We start from the raw sequence: 20,012 nt of genomic DNA on the forward strand, positions 1-20,012 counted from the left end.
GCAGCGCACAGAGAAATGCTGGTATTTATATTTTTTTATGTGCCAATTTTTTTCTTTGGGAACTTGGTTCAGAAATGAATGGGAAATATGCCGTGAGAGGGGAGGAATGTGTCCTTTTCTCTCCTTCCCCCTCCCCCCTCCCTTGTCTTTTCTGTCTTGGATAAAAGAAATGCCACAAAGAGCATTCTCGTGTTGCTAATGGATGACCATAATCTTCTGCTGTACGTCCACTTACTTGCATATTTAAAAGCCTGCTACATGTTAACTACCTCAAGAATTTATCCTCATACCCTTTCTTCTTATATTTCCCATTGTTGAAATTAGAACTGATAACTCTTTATTAAAAATAAAATTATTCCAAATTGTTTAGGGTAATGGATTGGGAGGGTGGGTAGTTTAGAGATTGGCTTGTCTCAGCCTGCTCCAAAGAATTCGTGATTCTTTGTGATTAAGGATGTCTGTCTCTCCTGTCTGTATCATATTTATTTTCAATAATGAAGCCTGAACACCCTCTATTAAACCATTCTTTAAAGACATTCTTTACAGATGGAAATAGTAGATACAGAGTTTACCTCCTTGTAGCTTTTCCTCCTAAAGACAGTTTTTAAACTCTAACAAAAAAGCCCTAAGAGAAACTCCTTAACACTCTCTTCCGCTGTGTACATTTCCAAAACTCACCTTAATAAACTGTGTAATCGGTCTGCAGATGTCAGAGCTTGACCCTTTTGAGGTTTCACTTGTAAGTGGTATCTAAAAAATACAGGGAAATTTCAATTAAGGTTTAAAATGCTTAAATCTCCCTTACCAGGAACACAGGCATGGTGAATTTTCGAAATAGTTTCTAATACCGAAAACACTTCTAAAACTTTTTCTTCTACAGCAATTGCAGCAAAATGCAAGAACTTGCAAGAAGCCAAATTGTCTGTAAAAACCCCTCCTGAGCCAAAATCTCACCAGCCAAAAGTTAGTGCTTCTGTAATACAATAGGTCCGTTTCCTCCTGACTGAACTTTGGTTGCTGAATTTTTCCATCAGGAAGGTAAAATTCCACTCTGTTCAGCACCAGAGTGAAGAGCTTTTTCTCTTTTATTGAGTCTCTAAATGTTGCTTCCTGATTCACTTTAAACTCAGAACAAGAATACCTCTTCATGGTACACGAGGGGAAAATGTTCTATCTTGGATCGTAAACAATTAAAACAGAACATCAGTTCCACCTTCGCTTAATCTTCTGGGGCCATGAGAGTTTTGTCAGAGCTCACAAGCTTCGAAGGGTTTTTGTCTAGCATATTTTAAAAGTTGTCTCAGTAATTGGGCCTCTTCTAAGGCAAAAAAACAACAAGAAGTTAGTGGTCCCATAGTTAGCCCCTGACTGCCAAAGGGTATTGCTGTCTTTTAGATGAGAGCTCGTTATCATTTATGAATTAAAAATCATTAAAAATCCCATGGCACTTTTCGCCAGTGTTTCACCCTTCTGTCCTGTCAACTGGGTAACTGCATTCTGCCCCCCTGAATTTCTCAATACAATTTCATTTGGATACATCATTCCTCACTTCCTGTCTCAACCTCTACAGTATTACTGTGCACTGTTAAACAGAGAACATGTTCCATCCTGGAAGTGGCTGGACTTCAGTTGTGGCCAAAAGGATCCCAGTACATAAGATTTGAGAAATGCTTCAGGATTTTTTTTGGATGAAAAGCTCTGTATAAGTTCAGGGTCATGATAAATATATGTACTGTATCTATAAACACAAAAAGGCTTTCTTCAAGGGAATTGAAACCTGGGTCTCTTAACATTATCAAAAGGGTAATTTCTCCAAAAGCATAATAGCAACATAGATTACCTTGGGCCAAGTTTTAGGCTTTTACTCCATTTTTGTGCAGTCCTTATTTAGGCAAACCTCACATTGACTTTAAATAGTTTTACCAGTGTAAGGACAAAATAAAAATTGTAGGAACTTCAGGATTTGGCCTCTTGATCTAGAATTTTAAATATATTTAGAACAAAACATCTTCTATATTAAGTACTGAATAGTGCTAAATTTTAAGCTTAAAGCAGTTTTATGGAGATCTGAAGAATACTTTTCAGGAATTTTTAAAAAATATCCAGTATAATGGAAGCACTGAAACATTAGCTATGGTATTGGAAAGATAACATTGCATAGTATCAACATCTCCAAGTACAGTTAGAACTATTACGTCTGAATCTAGAACAGTAAGTATATTTGCTGTAGGAAAAATGCACATGCTCACTACAAAAAGCAAACACTGAATGTTTAGTTCACCTTAAATTACTGCTGCTTAATATTAAACAGCATCACAGTTGAAAAAAAAAACCCAACAACAGCCTGAATTTAACCAGAGTACAGTGGGGTTGTGCATATGGGGAAGGAAGTATCTTTTTGGCAAACCACAAATTCTTAAGCACTCACTTTAATATAATATGTAAACACAATGACATCTTTATCCTCTTTCTTTTCCCCCTCCGCGGCCTCCCATGTGCTAATCTCACATAGTCTATAATGATGCTGAAACCATTTATTATATTGTTTCACTTCAGTAATTTATCAGTTTGGTTTTGGCTTCTTCCTCTCTTTAGAATTCAGTTACATGTTTGGGCTTGACTCTGGTAAAGGATCTGATTGACCCAAACACATCATCATCATCATCATCATCATCATCATCTTTAATTTTAGATGAGTTTAATTAAAGGGACGATGTCTAGAATAGTGGTATGCTTAAAGAACCCCATGAGATAGGAAACCTACATTCTAGGTCTAACCTAGGTTTTTTATTAACATGACATTTTGTAAAACCTTGCTTGTGAACAGGTCCTAAACAGATTAAAAGTGTTCCTTTTCAAATAAGACAAAGGTTTCCTCAAAGTCATTCAGCTCAAGGAACAGAATATCATCTGGTGTCATTAAGAACAAAGCAGAAAGAGTGTAAGAGAAAATGTAGTGAGTACTTCAGTGAGTAGATCATAACCAATATGTCTTTGATATAATAGATGAGTGGTTCTCAAACTTCATTGCACCGTGACCCCCTTCTGACAACAAAAATTACTACATGACCCCAGGAGGGGGGACCGAAGACTGAGCCCTCCCGAGCCCTGCCGCCTGAGACCCTGGGCAGGGGGAGGGGCAAAGCTGCAGCCAAGGGCTTCTACCCTGCGCTGGGGGCATGTAACCTTAGCCCTGGGCAGTGGGGCTTGGGTTTCAGCCCCAGGCGGTGTGGCTTGGGCTTCAGACTTGCTGGGGCCCAGGGCCAACACCAGCATTGGTGACCCCATTAAAATGGGGTCACGATCCACTTTGGGGTCCCGACCCACAGTTTGAGAACCCTGTAATAGATTGTTTTCAAAATAATATAGGGTGATAGGAAATTTGAATTCAATTAGCATCTTGTGGTAAAGAACCTGTTATCATTAGAATTTGATCCCAATATTATATTATTAAATTTTAATTTTTACTACTCCTATAACAAGACAGCACAAAAATTGTTCTGATTGCCAGTTGCCCTTGTCTTGACTTGACTCTATAATTAACTGAATCAAGAAAAATAGAAATGATGAAAGGGAAGGATTGTTCTGAAATTGTTTCTGCTACATTAGACCTATAGAATCATATTTCCAACAAATCTAAAATAACTAATACTTAGGCTGTCACTTTTGTAAATGCAGCATCCAAAATACTGCAAAATTTTGATTTGCATGTGTAGATGGCATTTGTGCACACAAATCTAATAGTTAAATTGCTCCTGGTTGCACCTATTTCTGAGATTCAGGAAAAAAAATATTGGCTGTATATACCTGAGCCACAGCCCACTGAAGTCCATGGAAATAATTAAGTAAGCTGTGGATTACGTTGTGTATTAGGAAAAAGACCTATACAGCCATTGAAGGTAGTCAGGATATTGCACTGCCTTAAACATTCCAAAAAGGTCAGTCAATTTAATAGAAAATGAAATGGTGGGCATGACCAGTGGCATCAAGGACTTCAGGGGTTGTTTAATATTGAATTTGCAGATTCCTCAAGTTAGTGCATGATTTTAAAATGTCACTGAATGCTTCTTAGTCCCCCGCTTGCCCTCCCAGGAAATACAAATGAGCTAATGAGATGAGACTTTAGTGGGGACTGTAGGAAGTAGTTCTGTAAGGTGCAACGGGGCATAGATTGAACTACCTGTCTGCTTTTTTTTGAACAAAAGGTCTAAGATTTTATGAAGAGACTTTCAAATACACTTTATAAAAGTACTTTTATCTTTTTCTGTGTGTTTTGCAGGTTTTTAAGGGGAGATCCTCCCAAGCTTGAGGGGCAGTATAGGAGAAAGCACAAATGTGATTGTTAAAAAATTTAACAAGTGGGCTACAGAGGCTGGCATCATGGGCTGATGGAAGGCAAGAGTCAACATTTCAATAGCAAATGAGAGATGGAGAGGGGATAGACCCTGAAAGGTCATGAAAGAGAAGACAAGTAGCTTATGTTTGATGTGATAGGGAAAGGAGAGTCAGTGGAGGAATGCAAAGACAGGGTGATAGGGTCAACATTCTGAATTGATATGAGCAAGGTTAGACTGTGTTTGTCAGGGCAAGAGAGAAGGATGTGCAGTAATCTAGACAGGAGCTGATGAGAGTTTGGACCAGAGTTCTAGCTGATAGGATAGTCCGCATCTTAGAGACGTTTTTCAGAAAGAAGCAGCAAGGTTTAGACATACCCGAGACGTGAGGACTTAGAGACAGGTCTGAGTCAAAAGAGATGCCTAGGTTACAGACCAGAGCAACAGACAGGATTGTGGTGGTGTTCACAGTGCTGGCAGGGCTTTGGTGGGAGAGAGGTGTAGTGGGGATTAGAAGCTGTTTTAGCCGTGTTTAACTTCAGCTGGTGGCTAGACATCTATGAGGAGATGTCAGAGAGACAGGCTGAGATTTTAGTTTGGACTGGAGGACACAGGCCTGGGGTAGAGAGAGAGGTCTGAGAGTCATCAGCGTAGAGATGGTTGTTGAATTTGTGTTTATGGATGACATTTCCCAGAGGTCAGGTGTAGAGGGAGAAGAGAAGGGGACCAAGGACAGAGAGCTTGGTGGAACCCACACAGAAAGTTGAAGGGGGGGAATGAGGAGGCTCCTCCAAAGGACATGCTGAAAGAATGATGAGAGAGGTCGGAGGACTGGGACAGGACAGAATTACAGGTGCCAAGGGAAGACATGATTTCAGAAAGAAGAGCATGGTCCACTGTGTTGAAGGTGGCTGACAGGTCAAGGAGGATGAAAATTGACTATTAGTTCTGAGCTTTGGCTAGGAAGAGGTTATTAGAAACTTTGGTAAGAGTGGTTTCAGTGGAATACAAGGGCAGAAGCTGGATTGGTCTAAGATGAAGTTGGAGGAGAGGAATTCCAGCAGCGATTGTAGACAACATGTTTAATGAGATTAGAGATGAAAGGGAGAAGGGATGGCTGTGTGTGTATAGTCCCAAATCTAAAGGTGCATTTCCTCTTGAGACTCAACTGATCTCCTTTGGGTGTACATATGGAGTCCTATTTGCTTACTTTGTCTAAATTAAGCAGTTTAGTGCTTTTACTCATATTAGACGCATTGACTCTGCAATGCTGTTAGAGAGTCAAATGGATTCTGTTCTGGCACATGCATAACAAGATTGTTAAATAGGTTTTAGTTGCACAACTTAACTTTAATTCAGCCCAATTTGAGTTTGCTGAGCTAGTAACTAGGAGGGGAAAAAACACTTCCTTTGTAATCTGAGTGGATTTGGTTGGGAAATCATCGAGAGAAAATAAAATATGGATCCTCATGATAGCATTTTAGAGTCATTTTTAAGAGTATGTCTATGCTTTAAACAAAGCGTATAGCAATTTTGACATAAACATATATTTCTATCCTAAAGACTCCCACTATAGTTCTGGGTTTTGAGTTTGCTGAAAATAACTAAACGTGCACCATTCTGGGACAGAAATCTCTGATACTAGACATGTAACAGAATTCCATGAAACCTTATAAACAATTATTACAATAACTAGTAAGACTGTTGGTCAGATCCTGACAACAAAGGTTTAATAATACAACACTTTGTTCTTGTGTTGCTTTGTGCACGTGTGCATGTGTATGGCTGAGGGTACATACAGAATAAAAGATGTACAGACAACCCCAAATTACCCTACTCTAGTACTCAAACAAATAGGTTTTCCAGTGGACAAGCCATTACTGATATAACACTAGTAACTTTAAGGTGGAAAGAAGGCCACTTCTTTCTTGAATGCCCCACAGCATGATGGAGGAATTCAGCACAGAGATCCAGGCTTTAGCTCAAGATTGTCATAAACTTAGCAGTTGGCCTTTTACAACTCCCTATACCCTAGTAACACTCAGTATTGCCAAACCCAGTGATCAAAAATCATGAATCAAGCCAAACAAATTAGATTGCTTTTAAAATACTGAGTTTAAAAAAAAATAATTAATTGAATTTTATTTTCTCGTTTCTGAACCTTTAGAGTATACTTGGGTCATATTTTTAAGCTTTTCTTTACCACCATGAGGGCTAGAAACATACACCATTTTTAAAAATTAAAGATGCGATTCTCATGTAATCATGAAGCAAAGAGCAGGGGCTTTTTAAAAAAATGGCAAGCTTCATGAGATTCACAATAAAATCTCAAGAGTTGGCAACACTAAACATAGTTGTAGATTTGTTTTGTTTTGTTTTTACACTGGAAAAGCTCAGGCATTTGTTAGCATGATAGAGTTTCTGTCATTACAGTGCAACTGGCCTTTATTCAGTTTAGGCCCTCAGACAGGATTTAAAAAAATGATTTAAAGTGTTGCTTGTTCTCATTTATTGGGAGGGGGCATGGCATTTTGTTTTTTACTCCCTTACTGCTGCTGTGCTACACCTCTCACCTACAGTTTTAACAAGCGAACAGACACATTGTTCTCGTATTTTCATATTTAAGTGAATGATATTGAATTTATTGCTTTTTACTTGCAGGAGGAAAAGAAGAAGTTTGATAAGGAGACAGAGAAAAACTACAGCTTTTTAGAGAAACATTTAAATTTATCAGCTAGGAAGAAAGAGCCACAGCTACTAGAGGTACTGCTGCTACTATTTCTTCAGCAATGTTGCTGAAAATGAAGGTCTTTCCTTTTTGTATTGAGTACTTAAATATATTAATGAAAGTACCAAAAGAGCACTTAGGCTGTTGAAGGCAAAATTGCCATCAACCAAGGAAATTTGGTTTTCTTCAAGAAATCAATATCGTTTGAACATTGCCATTGTTTGATGTCTTTTGGATTAAGTGTGAATATTTTTAGTACATATACACAACACTACTGAACTTTGTTACTTTTACAGACAGTTGAAGGAGTAGTAAAGCATGAACATAGTGTGGACACACCTGCATTTATAGTAAGGTTTCACTGCATATATGCTTACACAGTAATATGTAGAATGGGTTGACAGCTGACAATTGATATGATGGAATGGAATGCTAAATGCAAAAGCTTGTTGCATGCTGATATTTTTTAAAACTTGGAGCACCTCTTTATCCAGTGATGCTACACAGGAAGAGGAAAGATTGTTGATGTCTTTATAGCTCAAGACTAACAGACCTTGTTTTTATTGGCATTCCTTCTGTCCCCTCAGTGGTCCATGATAGATTTTGTCAGTTGCTATTTCTCAAGGACCAGTAAGTAAGGTATGAGAAAATGAGCAAAGGAAGTTTGTTCGAGCCTCTGTAGACAGAAGGGTTACCTTACATTAGGAAAATCTCCCAGAATTCTTAATTTTCTGTTTAGCTTCTACATGCTTTACATATATTTAGCAGCACTTAAAAGTCCCCCAAATGTAAGGTTTTTTGAACAAAATGTTCCCATCAGCCTCGTTCATATAAATCATTTTCACAATCAGCCAGTTACCTAATAATTTGAGCACCCAGCATGTATTTGCATTTTATCAGCATATTGACTCTGCATGTTGTGTTACTCAGAAAGTTAGGCCCTGGTTTTGCAAGTCTCCGTGTACTTAACTTTGAACTGGTGAGTAGTCTGATTGAAGTCAATTGGAACTACTCATGTGCTTAACTTTAAGCATGTGCATAAGTGTTTGTAGGATCATGGGTAGAAATTGTTCTTACCAAATTGATTAGATACCATAGAAAACTTGGTACAGAAAAATGAAAGTGTTATTTTCCACCTTTTTATAGGCCTGTAATGGGGCATATCTCAAGGTCAGGAAACTTGTAAACATCTAAAACAGAGATGAGATACCACGTGAGTGGAAATGCAGAATACTCCAGAGAGAACAGCCTCAGAGCCATTTTGAACAGAGGTCTAGTAACAGTATCAGCAGCACTTGTTCAAAGTATAAAGAAAGTAAAAGTAGATGTATTTAATTTTCTTTACTGAATTTTCAAATACAAAGTTCACTTACAACAATTCCTTCTATTATCAATTAAAAATATTCTTTAAAACTTGTCAGTTATATCTAACTTCTCATTCCTGTTTTTAGAAATGTTAGAAAACAGAATACTAAACATTTTAACAGCCAAAGCATGCTTTTCTTTAATGCCTATAGGACTTAAAATGGAAAAAGCTTTTGCACAAGCTTAGGAAACATGTATGCATAAAATTGATGGAGTTGGCTACTAAATTAGCCATACACTTGGCTTTCTGTGTCCTTTCCTTTATGCGTACATAGTATGCATTTAAATGAGATAGTTTAAAAGTGAACTTGACAAACCAAGAAAATGTGCTATGTTGTGGTGGAAGCTATATTACTGTGGGAGGGCTCCTGCCTCTGTCAATGTAGGATTGTTCCTGAAACTATAAGGCATGTTGCAGGTATTGTTTGTACAGCACCTCTGATGTACAAACAACATACAGTACCCTAATAAAGTCACAGTTCATACCTCAGAAAGTTTAGGGATATAATCCTTCATTGACAGGGGGATGGACTAGGTGTCTGTTATAATGTGTAGTGCCATCTGGGGCCTTTAACACTAAAAAAAAAATAATAATAATAATAGAGAGCTAGACCTTGGCTCCACCTGGGTAACCTTAGTCCTAAGGGGCAGGTGCCTCATGGGACATAGATAGTAAACCCCATCACAATCACTTAAGAGAACCTTTCCATATCTACATCCTATGATTCTAAATGGCTATGTATTGCATACAATGCATTATAGGCATGACTAATTTTACAAACCATACATAAATTGTATTCCATGCATAAATTAGGTTTCTAGGTACTAACCCACTTATTTTTAAACCTTTTTCCTTAATGTTGCAAACATGCAGATGACTTCAGTGTGTGGTTCTTTTTTAAAATGTGATCATTCAATATGTGTGTCTTCATTCACAAACTATTGGCACAGAGCAATAGAGGATTGATTTTTATTTTTGTTTAAATACAAAACATTTTGAAGCTATTTTTGACTTATGGTCACTTCACAGCACAGTAGTTAATGTTGTACCAGAACCATGTTTTGATATTCTTTTGAGCTGGAGGTTATGGTAAGTCTGGGTTTTCCCTTTCTTTTCCCTTCCCTACCCTTTTTTCCTCTTTCTCTGGAGTTTGCACTTTTTGGGGATCTGAGGCTTTTATGGAATTCCTGGAAGGCAGTTGATACCATTTCACAGAGGAGGACTTCAGTAATGATCATTTAACAATTGGAATGACACTGTCCTTTCATCAAATTTATTTTAATAAGGGGATGTTAGCCATTGTTCAGTTCCTCTTCAGTTGAAGACTTGGCTTGGACACCTGTATCTTTATTAATAACCTGTACTAATTTCCTAACAGCATGAAGCAGTATTCGTGCTGGTATAGGAATGAATGGTAGCTAAAATGTAATTAGTACATGAGATCAGTATGACATTGGCACTTTATAAAAGCTAAAATATTAATACATCTGCCTGGGTTAGAACTAAGGCTACATATTTTCAGTATTTTGTAGGCTGTATGGTTTGTTTAATACCCAAGATAAAGGTATTATTCTTTTAAACTGTCTTTTATTGCTAGTGGTACACAGTACGGATGCCTGTATAATGCATCAAAGAAACCCTTGACAAATAAGCAAGTAAGATAGGGGCCAGATTATCATCTTACTTGCCATCACAATTCATACATGTTCAGGATGGGCAGGAGAGGAGGAGATGAAACCTTCCAGAGGTTTCAGAGCAACAGCAGTTTTTTGGGGGTGAGGAGCAATACAGACAATGACAGAGAATCTTCAGCGGTAACACTTCCACCCAGGGTTGAATGGAAGCATTTCACATCTCTTAGGTATGAGTCGTCTTATCACCTCTGTGTCCCTGCAGGGCCCTCTTGTGTGATATTAAATAATCAGTGTAAGTTTGCACCGACATGTTTGTGATCTGCATTGCAATTATAATGAAATGTCACGTGAGTTTCCAAAAACACTCCACCTTCTGAAACAAAACACAATCAAGCAAATGGTAAACGGCATTGCTGGTAATGTATCCAAAGTAAGCTACTGTAATGAAAGGTTTCAGAGTAGCAGCCGTGTTAGTCTGTATTCGCAAAAAAAAAAGGAGTACTTGTAGCACTTTAGAGACTAACAAATTTATTTGAGCATAAGCTTTCGTGAGTTACAGCTCACTACAAAAGGTTTTTTCCCCCTCCCTGCTCTCCTGCTGGTAATAGCTCACCTTAGGTGATCACTCTCGTTACAGTGTGTATGGTAACAACCATTGTTTCATGTTCTCTATGTATATAAATCTCCCCACTGTATTTTCCACCGAATGCATCCGATGAAGTGAGCTGTAGCTCACAAAAGCTTATGCTCAGATAAATTTGTTAGTCTTTAAGGTGCCACAAGTACTTCTTTTCTTTTTACTTTAATGAAGTCCTTCGCTAGTCCTTCGCCTAGAGAGTTTTATCACTAACCATCTTCAGCTCTGTATACATGTCATTCTGAAGCTATCGGCATAATGTCTGTGAAACCTAAAACAGCTCTGTTCTGTCTGTAGGCAGATTACCAAGTGGAGCAAAATAGAAAACACTTTTATGAGCTGTCACTTGAATATGTGTGCAAGCTGCAGGAGATACAGGAACGGAAGAAATTTGAGTGTGTGGAACCTGTAAGTACTATAGAATTTATTATATAAGAAAGCAGCACCTGATGGCTTTGACAAGGGGGAGAGATGGAGTGTAAGAGGGTGGAAAACAAAGAGGATCAGTGCTGATTTCTGCTTTCTAAGAAAACTAAGGAACTGGTAACGAAGTAGAATGACAGGTTTCAGAGTAGCAGCCGTGTTCGTCTGTATTCGCAAAAAGAAAAGGAGTACTTGTGGCACCTTAGAGACTAACCAATTAAAGCTTATGCTCAAATAAATTTGTTAGTCTCTAAGGTGCCACAAGTATTCCTTTTCTTTTTAAGTAGAATGAAAAACTATCACGTTACATATATGCAAACTCCTAATATATAGAGAGAGAGACAAACTGATTTAGCTTAAAGCCACCAGTGTAACTATAACTGATCAAGTTACTTTGATGCAAGTTTTTGAGTACAGACAAGCCCTGGAAATGTTCTACAGAAGACCCTGTTAAGGGCAGAGGTGTGCAAAACTTGGCAGCTTTTGTTCACAGGGTTTTTGGGCAAACAGTTTGTTTTGATTGAATTCATAGCCCCTGAAATGTAACGTGACTAATCCAAAGAGCATGTTTCCATGCTTGGGTTTGCAGGTTAAGCTCCTATTTACTTAATTTAAAGTTGAGCCCACTCACTAAAAGGTTGAATCTGGTCCAAAATCTCAAAGTGAAATTAGTCTGAAACTACCAAACTTGGCCAGGGTTGAAAGTGTGTAAAACCAATGAGCTTCACTTGGTTTCAAGCTAAACCATAACAATGCTGACCAGGCTTACTCAAAGTTCCTGCGGGGGCTTTCTCTAAAATTTCTCCAAACCTTCACAGATAGTTGAATTAGGTTTGTAACAAAACCTTAAGCTATGCTAGTATCCTCTGGTTTCAGATGTATTTATGAAACATTCATAACCACTCTCATTATGATAGTTATTGAGAGAGTGTGCATGTGTATGGTGTTTTTCAGCAGTGTTTTTCACTCAGCCCGTGCCGCTTCCAGCAGCTCCCATTGGCCTGGAGCAGCAAACCGTGGCCACTGGGAGCCGTGATCGGCTGAACCTGCGGACATGGCTGGTAAACAAACCGGCCCGGCCCGCCAGGGGCTTTCCCTGCACAAGCGGTGGAACAAGTCTGGGAACCACTGAGCTATGCTGATATAAGCACTGTGATATAAACTATGCCCAAAGTAGGGGGTTTGTACTGGTCTGCTTATACAAGCATATTTGAAGTGGTGGCACAGCTTGTTAGTGGACAAGGCCTTAGGTGTTTTTGCATATGTCCCCTAAGTCCTGTTAAAACAAATTAAAATAAATGAGTCTATGAGCTTACTATTGTGGTATCTAGCGATTCCATAACAAAAGCCATTTATCTTCCTGAAAGCCCAATTAAAATGAGTACCTCTCCAAATTACATTCTCAAACTTCATGCATGCTCTGGTGAACTGGTTCTTTCAGCTGCTTTTCACAACAACCTTTTCCTCTGAAGACTGGGTAAGTTGTATGTGGGAGGAAATTGTTGCTTGATTTGTATCTGAATATAGTGGAGTCTATTATACTCAATATATGCAAATTATATTCCTTTTTTCATTTTAAATTTTCACTGAGGGCGTGAATTGCTCATTCCCATCTCCTTCTTTGCCATGTAGATATTTTATGAGCCTTGCATTTTTTCAAGGGTAGTGAACCACTGTTTTGAAAATAGTTTGCTTAAATGTGGCTTCAAAGTATTGTTACATCATCAGGCTGTGGCTCCTTTTCTCCATAATACAGAGGCCTGCGTCTTTCTGTGGGATTTTCACCCTCGCTTTGCTTTGGGAGTTGCCTATTGTTTTCTTACTAGGGCTGTCAAGCGATTAAAAAAATTAATTGTGATTAATCACACAATTATCAAAAAACAGTCAAGATTAATCTCACAATTAATCACACTGTTAAACGATAATAGAATACTATTTATTTAAATATTTTTGAATGTTTTCTACATTTTCAAATATATTGATTTCAATTACAACACAAAATACAAAGTGTGCAGTGCTCACTTTCTATTTATTTTTAATTACAAATATTTACACCAGTGGTTCCCAAACTTCCGTACTGGTGACCCCTTTCACACAGCAAGCCTCTGAGTGTGACCCTCCCCCATATAAATTTAAAACACCTTTTTTTATATTGAACATTATTATAAATGCTGGAGGTGAAGCGGGGTTTGGGAGTGGAGGCGGACAGCTCGCAGCCCCCCATGTAATAATCTCGTGGCCCCCAGAGGGGTCACAACCCCCAGTTTGAGAACGCCTGATTTACACTGTAAAAAACAAAAGAAATACTATTTTTCAATTCACGTAATATAAGTACTGTAGTGTAATCTCTTTATCATGAAAGTTGAACTTACAGTGTAGAATTGTGTACTTCTGAAAGCATGCTCCACACCTTGTCTCTCTCAGAATTTGGAAGGAGCTTTAGATTCTTAAACCTGGAGTCGAGTGCTGTAGCTATCTTTAGAAATCTTACCAGGACCTTCTTTGTGTTTTGTCAAATCTGCAGTGAAAGTGTTCTTAAAACAAACAACATGTGCGGAGTCATCATCCGAGACTGCTATAATATGAAATATATGGCAGAATGCGGGTAAAACAGAGCAGGAGACATACAATTCTCCCCCAAGGAGTTCAGTCACAAATTTAATTAACACGTTTTTTTTTTTTAACAAGCATCATGAGCATGGAAACGTCCTCTGGAGTGGTGGCCAAAGCATGAAGGGGCATACAAATGTTTAGTGTACCTGGCATGTAAATACCTTGCAACACCAGCTACAAAAGTGCCATCCGAATGCCTGTTCTGACTTTCTGGTGACATTGTAAATAAGAAGCGGGCAGCATTTTCTCCCATAAATATAAACAAACTTGTTTGTCTTCGTGATTGGCTGAAAAAGAAGTAGCACTGAGTGGACTTGTAGGCACGAAGTTTTACATTGTTTTGTTTTTGAGTGCAGTTATGTAACAACAAAAATCTTTGTAAGTTGCACTTTGACGATAAAGAGATTGCACAACAGTACTTGTATGAGGTGAACTGAAAATACAATTTCTTTTGTTTATCATTTTTACCGTGCAAATATTCGTAATAAATAATAATATAAAGTGAGCATTGTGCACTTTGTGTTCTGTGTTGTAATTGAAATCAATATTATTTGAGAATGTAGAGAAACATCCAAAATATTTAATAAATTTCAATTGCTATTCTGTTGTTTAACAGTGCAATTTAAAACTGATTAATCGCGATTAATTTTTTTAAACAGTTAATTTTTTTGAGTTAATCGTGTGAGTTAACTGCGATTAATCGTCAGCCCTATTTCTTACTTGTTTGATCAAGTTTAAAATAAAGATAATTTGTAAGAGACTGGAAGCAAGACAGATTCCACAGGTGTTAGTTATGTTGTTAGCCATTTTTAACAAAATAGATTCTTGTGAATAGTAGACATTAGTAAGAATATTTTTATTAAAGAAATCTGATAGTTTTTGTTTACTTGTTCTTTTAAATGCTTCTTTTAAATGCTTAGTAAAGACTAAATGAGAATACAGCAATCTTTGCTGGCAATTGGCGTTCGCCCTGCTAAGAAAGCTCTCCTGCTTGTATTCCAGGTGCTGTCATTTTTTCAGGGTATATTCACTTTCTATCATCAGGGCTATGAACTCGCCAAAGACTTCAATCACTACAAAATGGCTCTGCAGATCAATATCCAGAATGTAAGCTAAGCTGTTTTATATTTAAGCCATTTACAAATTTTTGGAATAAAAAATGTGTACTGTATATTTGGATAACTCGTTTCTAGGTAATGTGAGTTAATCAAGAGAAACTTTGGGGTTATAGTGCCATCTTCTGGCTAACCAATTATGTGACTGAATCATCCATTGTGCAATAATTGAGAATACAGCTAACCCTGCCACCCTAGTGTTCTCTAATACTCTTTAAAATATTTTCTGTCAGCTTTTCATAGTTTGCATTTAAATTCTTTCATGTTCACAGTAGATATGTTTGTTTAATGTAATTAACAGTTTATTTTAATTATGTGCAGTTGGCTGGCTCAGAGGTTTGGCAATGGAATACATCTGAATTCAGGCTGGATTGACTTTAAGTCATTACTACAGAACTACACTGTAGGTAACTGAAAAACATTCAGTGGGACAGCCAGGCTTCCTAACAATTTTTGTCACACTTGTTGGTACTTCCGTTAAAGGGGCCAAAGAAAAAATGACATGGAGGCTCTGAACCAGACTCTCTTCTTCAGAACAATACTTTCAGAAAATAATGTACTTGAAGCACTCAAGTATCGAGCTGTTTAAGGAAACTTAGACAGTGATGGCCTGTGCGACACTTGTTTTGTTGATTGGCTGTTGGTCTCCAGGGTTGTCTGGAATTATGACACAGTACTTCTAGGAGGTTACAGTCTGATTATAGACATGAATTGATGAGTCAGAACAACAGACGGTAGTGGGGAGAAAAGGCGGAAAAGTGTTACAATAATATATGGTTATGTAAGTTAACATCTTTGATAACACACTTGTATTTCCTTTTTGTTTGTGTACATCTTTTCTCCATGCTCATGAATTCTCAACTTGTATTGGGTTGCAGAGGGAATTTTTCAGTTGTGACAGTGGGCTTCCTGGAAGAAGTCACCCTTTCTGAAAGGAATTAAATGAGGGGTCTTTCCCACTGGGATTGGGAGAAGATATAAAAAGCACAGATGGCAGCATAAAAGAAGGCACCAAGGTGCAAATAGGAGAAGGATAGTAAAAGGGCATTGAGTCTGATATTGGTATTAGCGCAAAAAAGCTGAAGTAGGACAAGATAAGAGATAAGATCTGAAATATAGGCCAGGATGAAGTTGTACAGGGCTTTGAAGGTGAAGATGAGGAGTTGAACTTGAAATTGTAGATGAAGGTGACCCAGTGAGATGTTGGAAGAGGGAAATGATGTGGTCAGAGCAATGGGAAAGGAAAACAATCTTTGTAGCAGTATTTTGGATGGACTGAATGGCAGCAATATGTGTATCAGGAAATGCAGAGAGGTTGCAGTAATGAAAGTGTGAGATTACTGTTATAACTGTTGGAATTGAAAGGCTGGGTTGGATTTTCAAAATGCTCTAGGGGAAGGAGTGGCAATGCTTGGTGACAGCCTTGGAGGAGAATGGAAAGAAGAGTCAGAAATGACCCTGAGGTTGAGAGCCCAAAAGACATGGAGGTCAGTGGTGCTGTCCACTGTAAAGTGTCTCTCTATGCCGATTTAGTAATGCCAGCTCCCTGAGTGGCTTAGAATCGTGGTTGATGTAATTTTAAAGTCAAGATTGGATGTTTTTCTAAAAGATCTGCTCTAGGAATTATTTTGGAGAACTTCTATATATGACCTGTTCTATACAGGAGGTCAGACTAGATGATCATAATGGTCCCTTCTGGCCTTAGAATCTATGAATCTGTTTCACACAAGGCTTTTAAGCAGTACAGTTCATGACAATCAACCCCCACCACTCTCATCTTACCTAATGTACTGTAAGAATTGCATAAGCACATTCATAAAAGGTATTATTTTCCATCTTCCATTAGTCCATGATGTGAGAGCACAGAGCATCTCTAATTTCTGTTGCCTGGGTGCATCCTGCTGCAACTGTGGTAGCTGCATTTTGTGGCTGAGGTACTGGCTCAGCAGTCTGTCACTGTCATGTGTCCATTCTGGAGAAATGTCTCATCTTTTTGCTTCCCAAAGATTGTGAAGAGCACAGCAAGCCACAGTAATGCAAACAGCATTGATGACATTGGAATCCAAATGGGTCTCTAGACAGTGCCAGTGGGGTTTCTATCTGCCACACCACATTCAGCCACCATTCTGCACCTTCTAAAGTGTAATTTAACCTTATTTTGCCGGCGCCTCTGAGATCAGGGTATGCTTTCATAAACCAAGACAAAATTGGTTATGTGGGGTCCCCTAGAATAATAGTAGGGAGAGTAACTCCGTTTATGGCAATGTCATCTCATGGGACTAGTGTCCCAGCCTGTCTTTGAATGTAGACTCCCAATTGGCAGAAAACCCTGGCATTATGAACTTTCCAGTGCAGCCCATGTTGATATGGTCTTCAAAGGCCTGCATAACAATGGAGCAGTACCTTTTTTAGTTTACGTACTCACATGCTCCTTTAGGAGGACAAGAAAACTATGGGCACATGAATTCCAGCAATGGCCCCAGCACAGTTTGGAAACCGCATTCTCTCAAAGGCGGGATTTACTTCAGGAATGCCGCAGAAACCTCTGCCACCACTTTATCCACATTCAGCTTTCCAAAGCCAAATTGGTTAGCAACAGACCAGTAGCAGTCAGGGATAGCCAGTTTCCAGATGGTTACAGCAACCTGCTTCTGGACCAGGATGTCTGCTCTCCTTGAGTGTGTGTCTTGATGCTGGAGGGTTGAGGCAGGCTGCTCACAAAGCTTCAGAACGTAGCTTTTCTAGTATTTTTCTATTTTAAATAGCTTTTTTCTTTTCTTTTTTTTTCAATTTAGACAAGAAATCGTTTTGAAGGAACAAGATCGGAGGTGGAGGAGCTCATGAACAAAATCAGGCAGAGTCCTCAGGAACATAAAAGAGCAAATCAGTTTACAATAGAAGGCTACCTTTATGTGCAGGAAAAAAGTAAGATACATTTTTATTTTATTATTTGTATTCCAGTAGTGCCCAAAATCTTCTAAGTGCTATACACATGCCTGTATATGTACTTCGACAAACACACATGCACACACAGAGTTTCTACTCAAAAAGCATTTAGTTTAAGAAAAATGCATTTATAATTCAGTGTTCTCATCTCTTTACAAATTTAATATCATACTTAATATTCTTTCATACAGTGATCTCCAAGCACTATACAAGTATCAATTAAGCAAACCTCCAGTGAGGTAGGGAGGCTGTAATATTCCTGTCTTAGTATTCCAGCGAGGCACAGAAAGGCTCAGTGAGTTGGCCAAGGTTACATAGTGAATCAGTGGCAGAGCTGGGAATAGAGTCTTCAACTGTCTCTCAGTACTGTGCACTAAATATTTTGTTGTTGAATGTAAAGCCCTTTTATAGGAAACGTTTTGTTCTTTTTTGAGGGTGGACCCTATGGTATTCATTGTGGGTGAACATGCATTTCATGTGTTTGGTACTGGAAATTCTTCAATAGCAATGTCTCTTGGTCTGTGCTGATGTACCATGCCTCCTCGTGGGGTGAACTGTAGGCAGACATGGCGATGTGGACCGATCACCTCTTCGGTTCTTTTTCCACCACGTGTGGTCTAGGACAGAACCTCCTGTGTTAGTAGGTTGTAGCTTCTTTGGCTCAACTTCCTGTAAAAAATATTGTATATAGTTTTAATAGTTTTGTTAGTTAACAGTTGTCATAAATATAAAGGGAAGGGTAAACCCCTTTGAAATCCCTCCTGGCCAGGGGAAAGCTCCTCTCACCTGTAAAGGGTTAAGAAGCTAAAGGTAACCTCGCTGGCACCTGACCAAAATGACCAATGAGGAGACAAGATACTTTCAAAAGCTGGGAGGAGGGAGAGAAACAAAGGGTCTGTGTCTGTCTGTATGCTGGGTCTTTGCCGGGGATAGACCAGGAATGGAGTCTTAGAACTTTTAGTAAGTAATCTAGCTAGGTATGTGTTAGATTATGATTTCTTTAAATGGCTGAGAAAAGAATTGTGCTGAATAGAATAACTATTTCTGTCTGTGTATCTTTTTTGTAACTTAAGGTTTTGCCTAGAGGGGTTCTCTATGTTTTTGAATCTAATTACCCTGTAAGATATCTACCATCCTGATTTTACAGGGGGGATTTCTTTATTTCTATTTACTTCTATTTTTTATTAAAAGTCTTCTTGTAAAAAACTGAATGCTTTTTCATTGTTCTCAGATCCAAGGGTTTGGGTCTGTGGTCACCTATGCAAATTGGTGAGGCTTTTTATCCAACATTTCCCAGGAAAGGGGGGGTGCAAGTGTTGGGAGGATTGTTCATTGTTCTTAAGATCCAAGGGTCTGGGTCTGTAGTCACCTAGGCAAATTGGTGAGGCTTTTTACCAAACCTTGTCCAGGAAGTGGGGTGCAAGGTTTTGGGAAGTATTTTGGGGGAAAGGACGCGTCCAAACAGCTCTTCCCCAGTAACCAGTATTAGTTTGGTGGTGGTAGCGGCCAGTCCAAGGACAACGGGTGGAATATTTTGTACCTTGGGGAAGTTTTGACCTAAGCTGGTAAAGATAAGCTTAGGAGGTTTTTCATGCAGGTCCCCACATCTGTACCCTAGAGTTCAGAGTGGGGGAGGAACCTTGACATCACCATGAACAATGAACAATCCTCCCAACACTTGCACCCCCCCTTTCCTGGGAAATGTTGGATAAAAAGCCTCACCAATTTGCATAGGTGACCACAGACCCAAACCCTTGGATCTGAGAACAATGAAAAAGCATTCAGTTTTCTTACAAGAAGACTTTTAATAAAAATAGAAGTAAATAGAAATAAAGAAATCCCCCCCTGTAAAATCAGGATGGTAGATATCTTACAGGGTAATTAGATTCAAAAACATAGAGAACCCCTCTAGGCAAAACCTTAAGTTACAAAAAAGATACACAGACAGAAATAGTTATTCTATTCAGCACAATTCTTTTCTCAGCCATTTAAAGAAATCATAATCTAACACATACCTAGCTAGATTACTTACTAAAAGTTCTAAGACTCCATTCCTGGTCTATCCCCGGCAGAAACCAGCATATAGACAGACACAGACCCTTTGTTTCTCTCCCTTCTCCCAGCTTTTGAAAGTATCTTGTCTCCTCATTGATCATTTTGGTCAGGTGCCAGCGAGGTTACCTTTAGCTTCTTAACCCTTTACAGGTGAGAGGAGC

The 20,012-nt window shown here is 38.6% G+C and overlaps 1 protein-coding gene across 2 annotated transcripts in view; it reads left to right on the forward strand.

Moving 5' to 3' along the window:
* Positions 1-20,012, forward strand: part of ARHGAP10 (Rho GTPase activating protein 10) — a 242,359-nt gene that overhangs the window by 98,914 nt on the left and 123,433 nt on the right. For both annotated transcript variants that reach the window (XM_084625524.1, XM_084625525.1), the window contains 4 exons: positions 6,996-7,097; positions 10,997-11,107; positions 14,738-14,842; positions 17,646-17,775. In XM_084625524.1, the coding sequence (XP_084481650.1) occupies positions 6,996-7,097; positions 10,997-11,107; positions 14,738-14,842; positions 17,646-17,775 (448 nt within the window). The remainder of the gene's footprint in view (positions 1-6,995; positions 7,098-10,996; positions 11,108-14,737; positions 14,843-17,645; positions 17,776-20,012) is intronic.

This window comes from Lepidochelys olivacea, assembly GCF_965140295.1.
Source record: "Lepidochelys olivacea isolate rLepOli2 genome assembly, chromosome: 4".
NCBI classification, from domain to species: domain Eukaryota; kingdom Metazoa; phylum Chordata; order Testudines; family Cheloniidae; genus Lepidochelys; species Lepidochelys olivacea.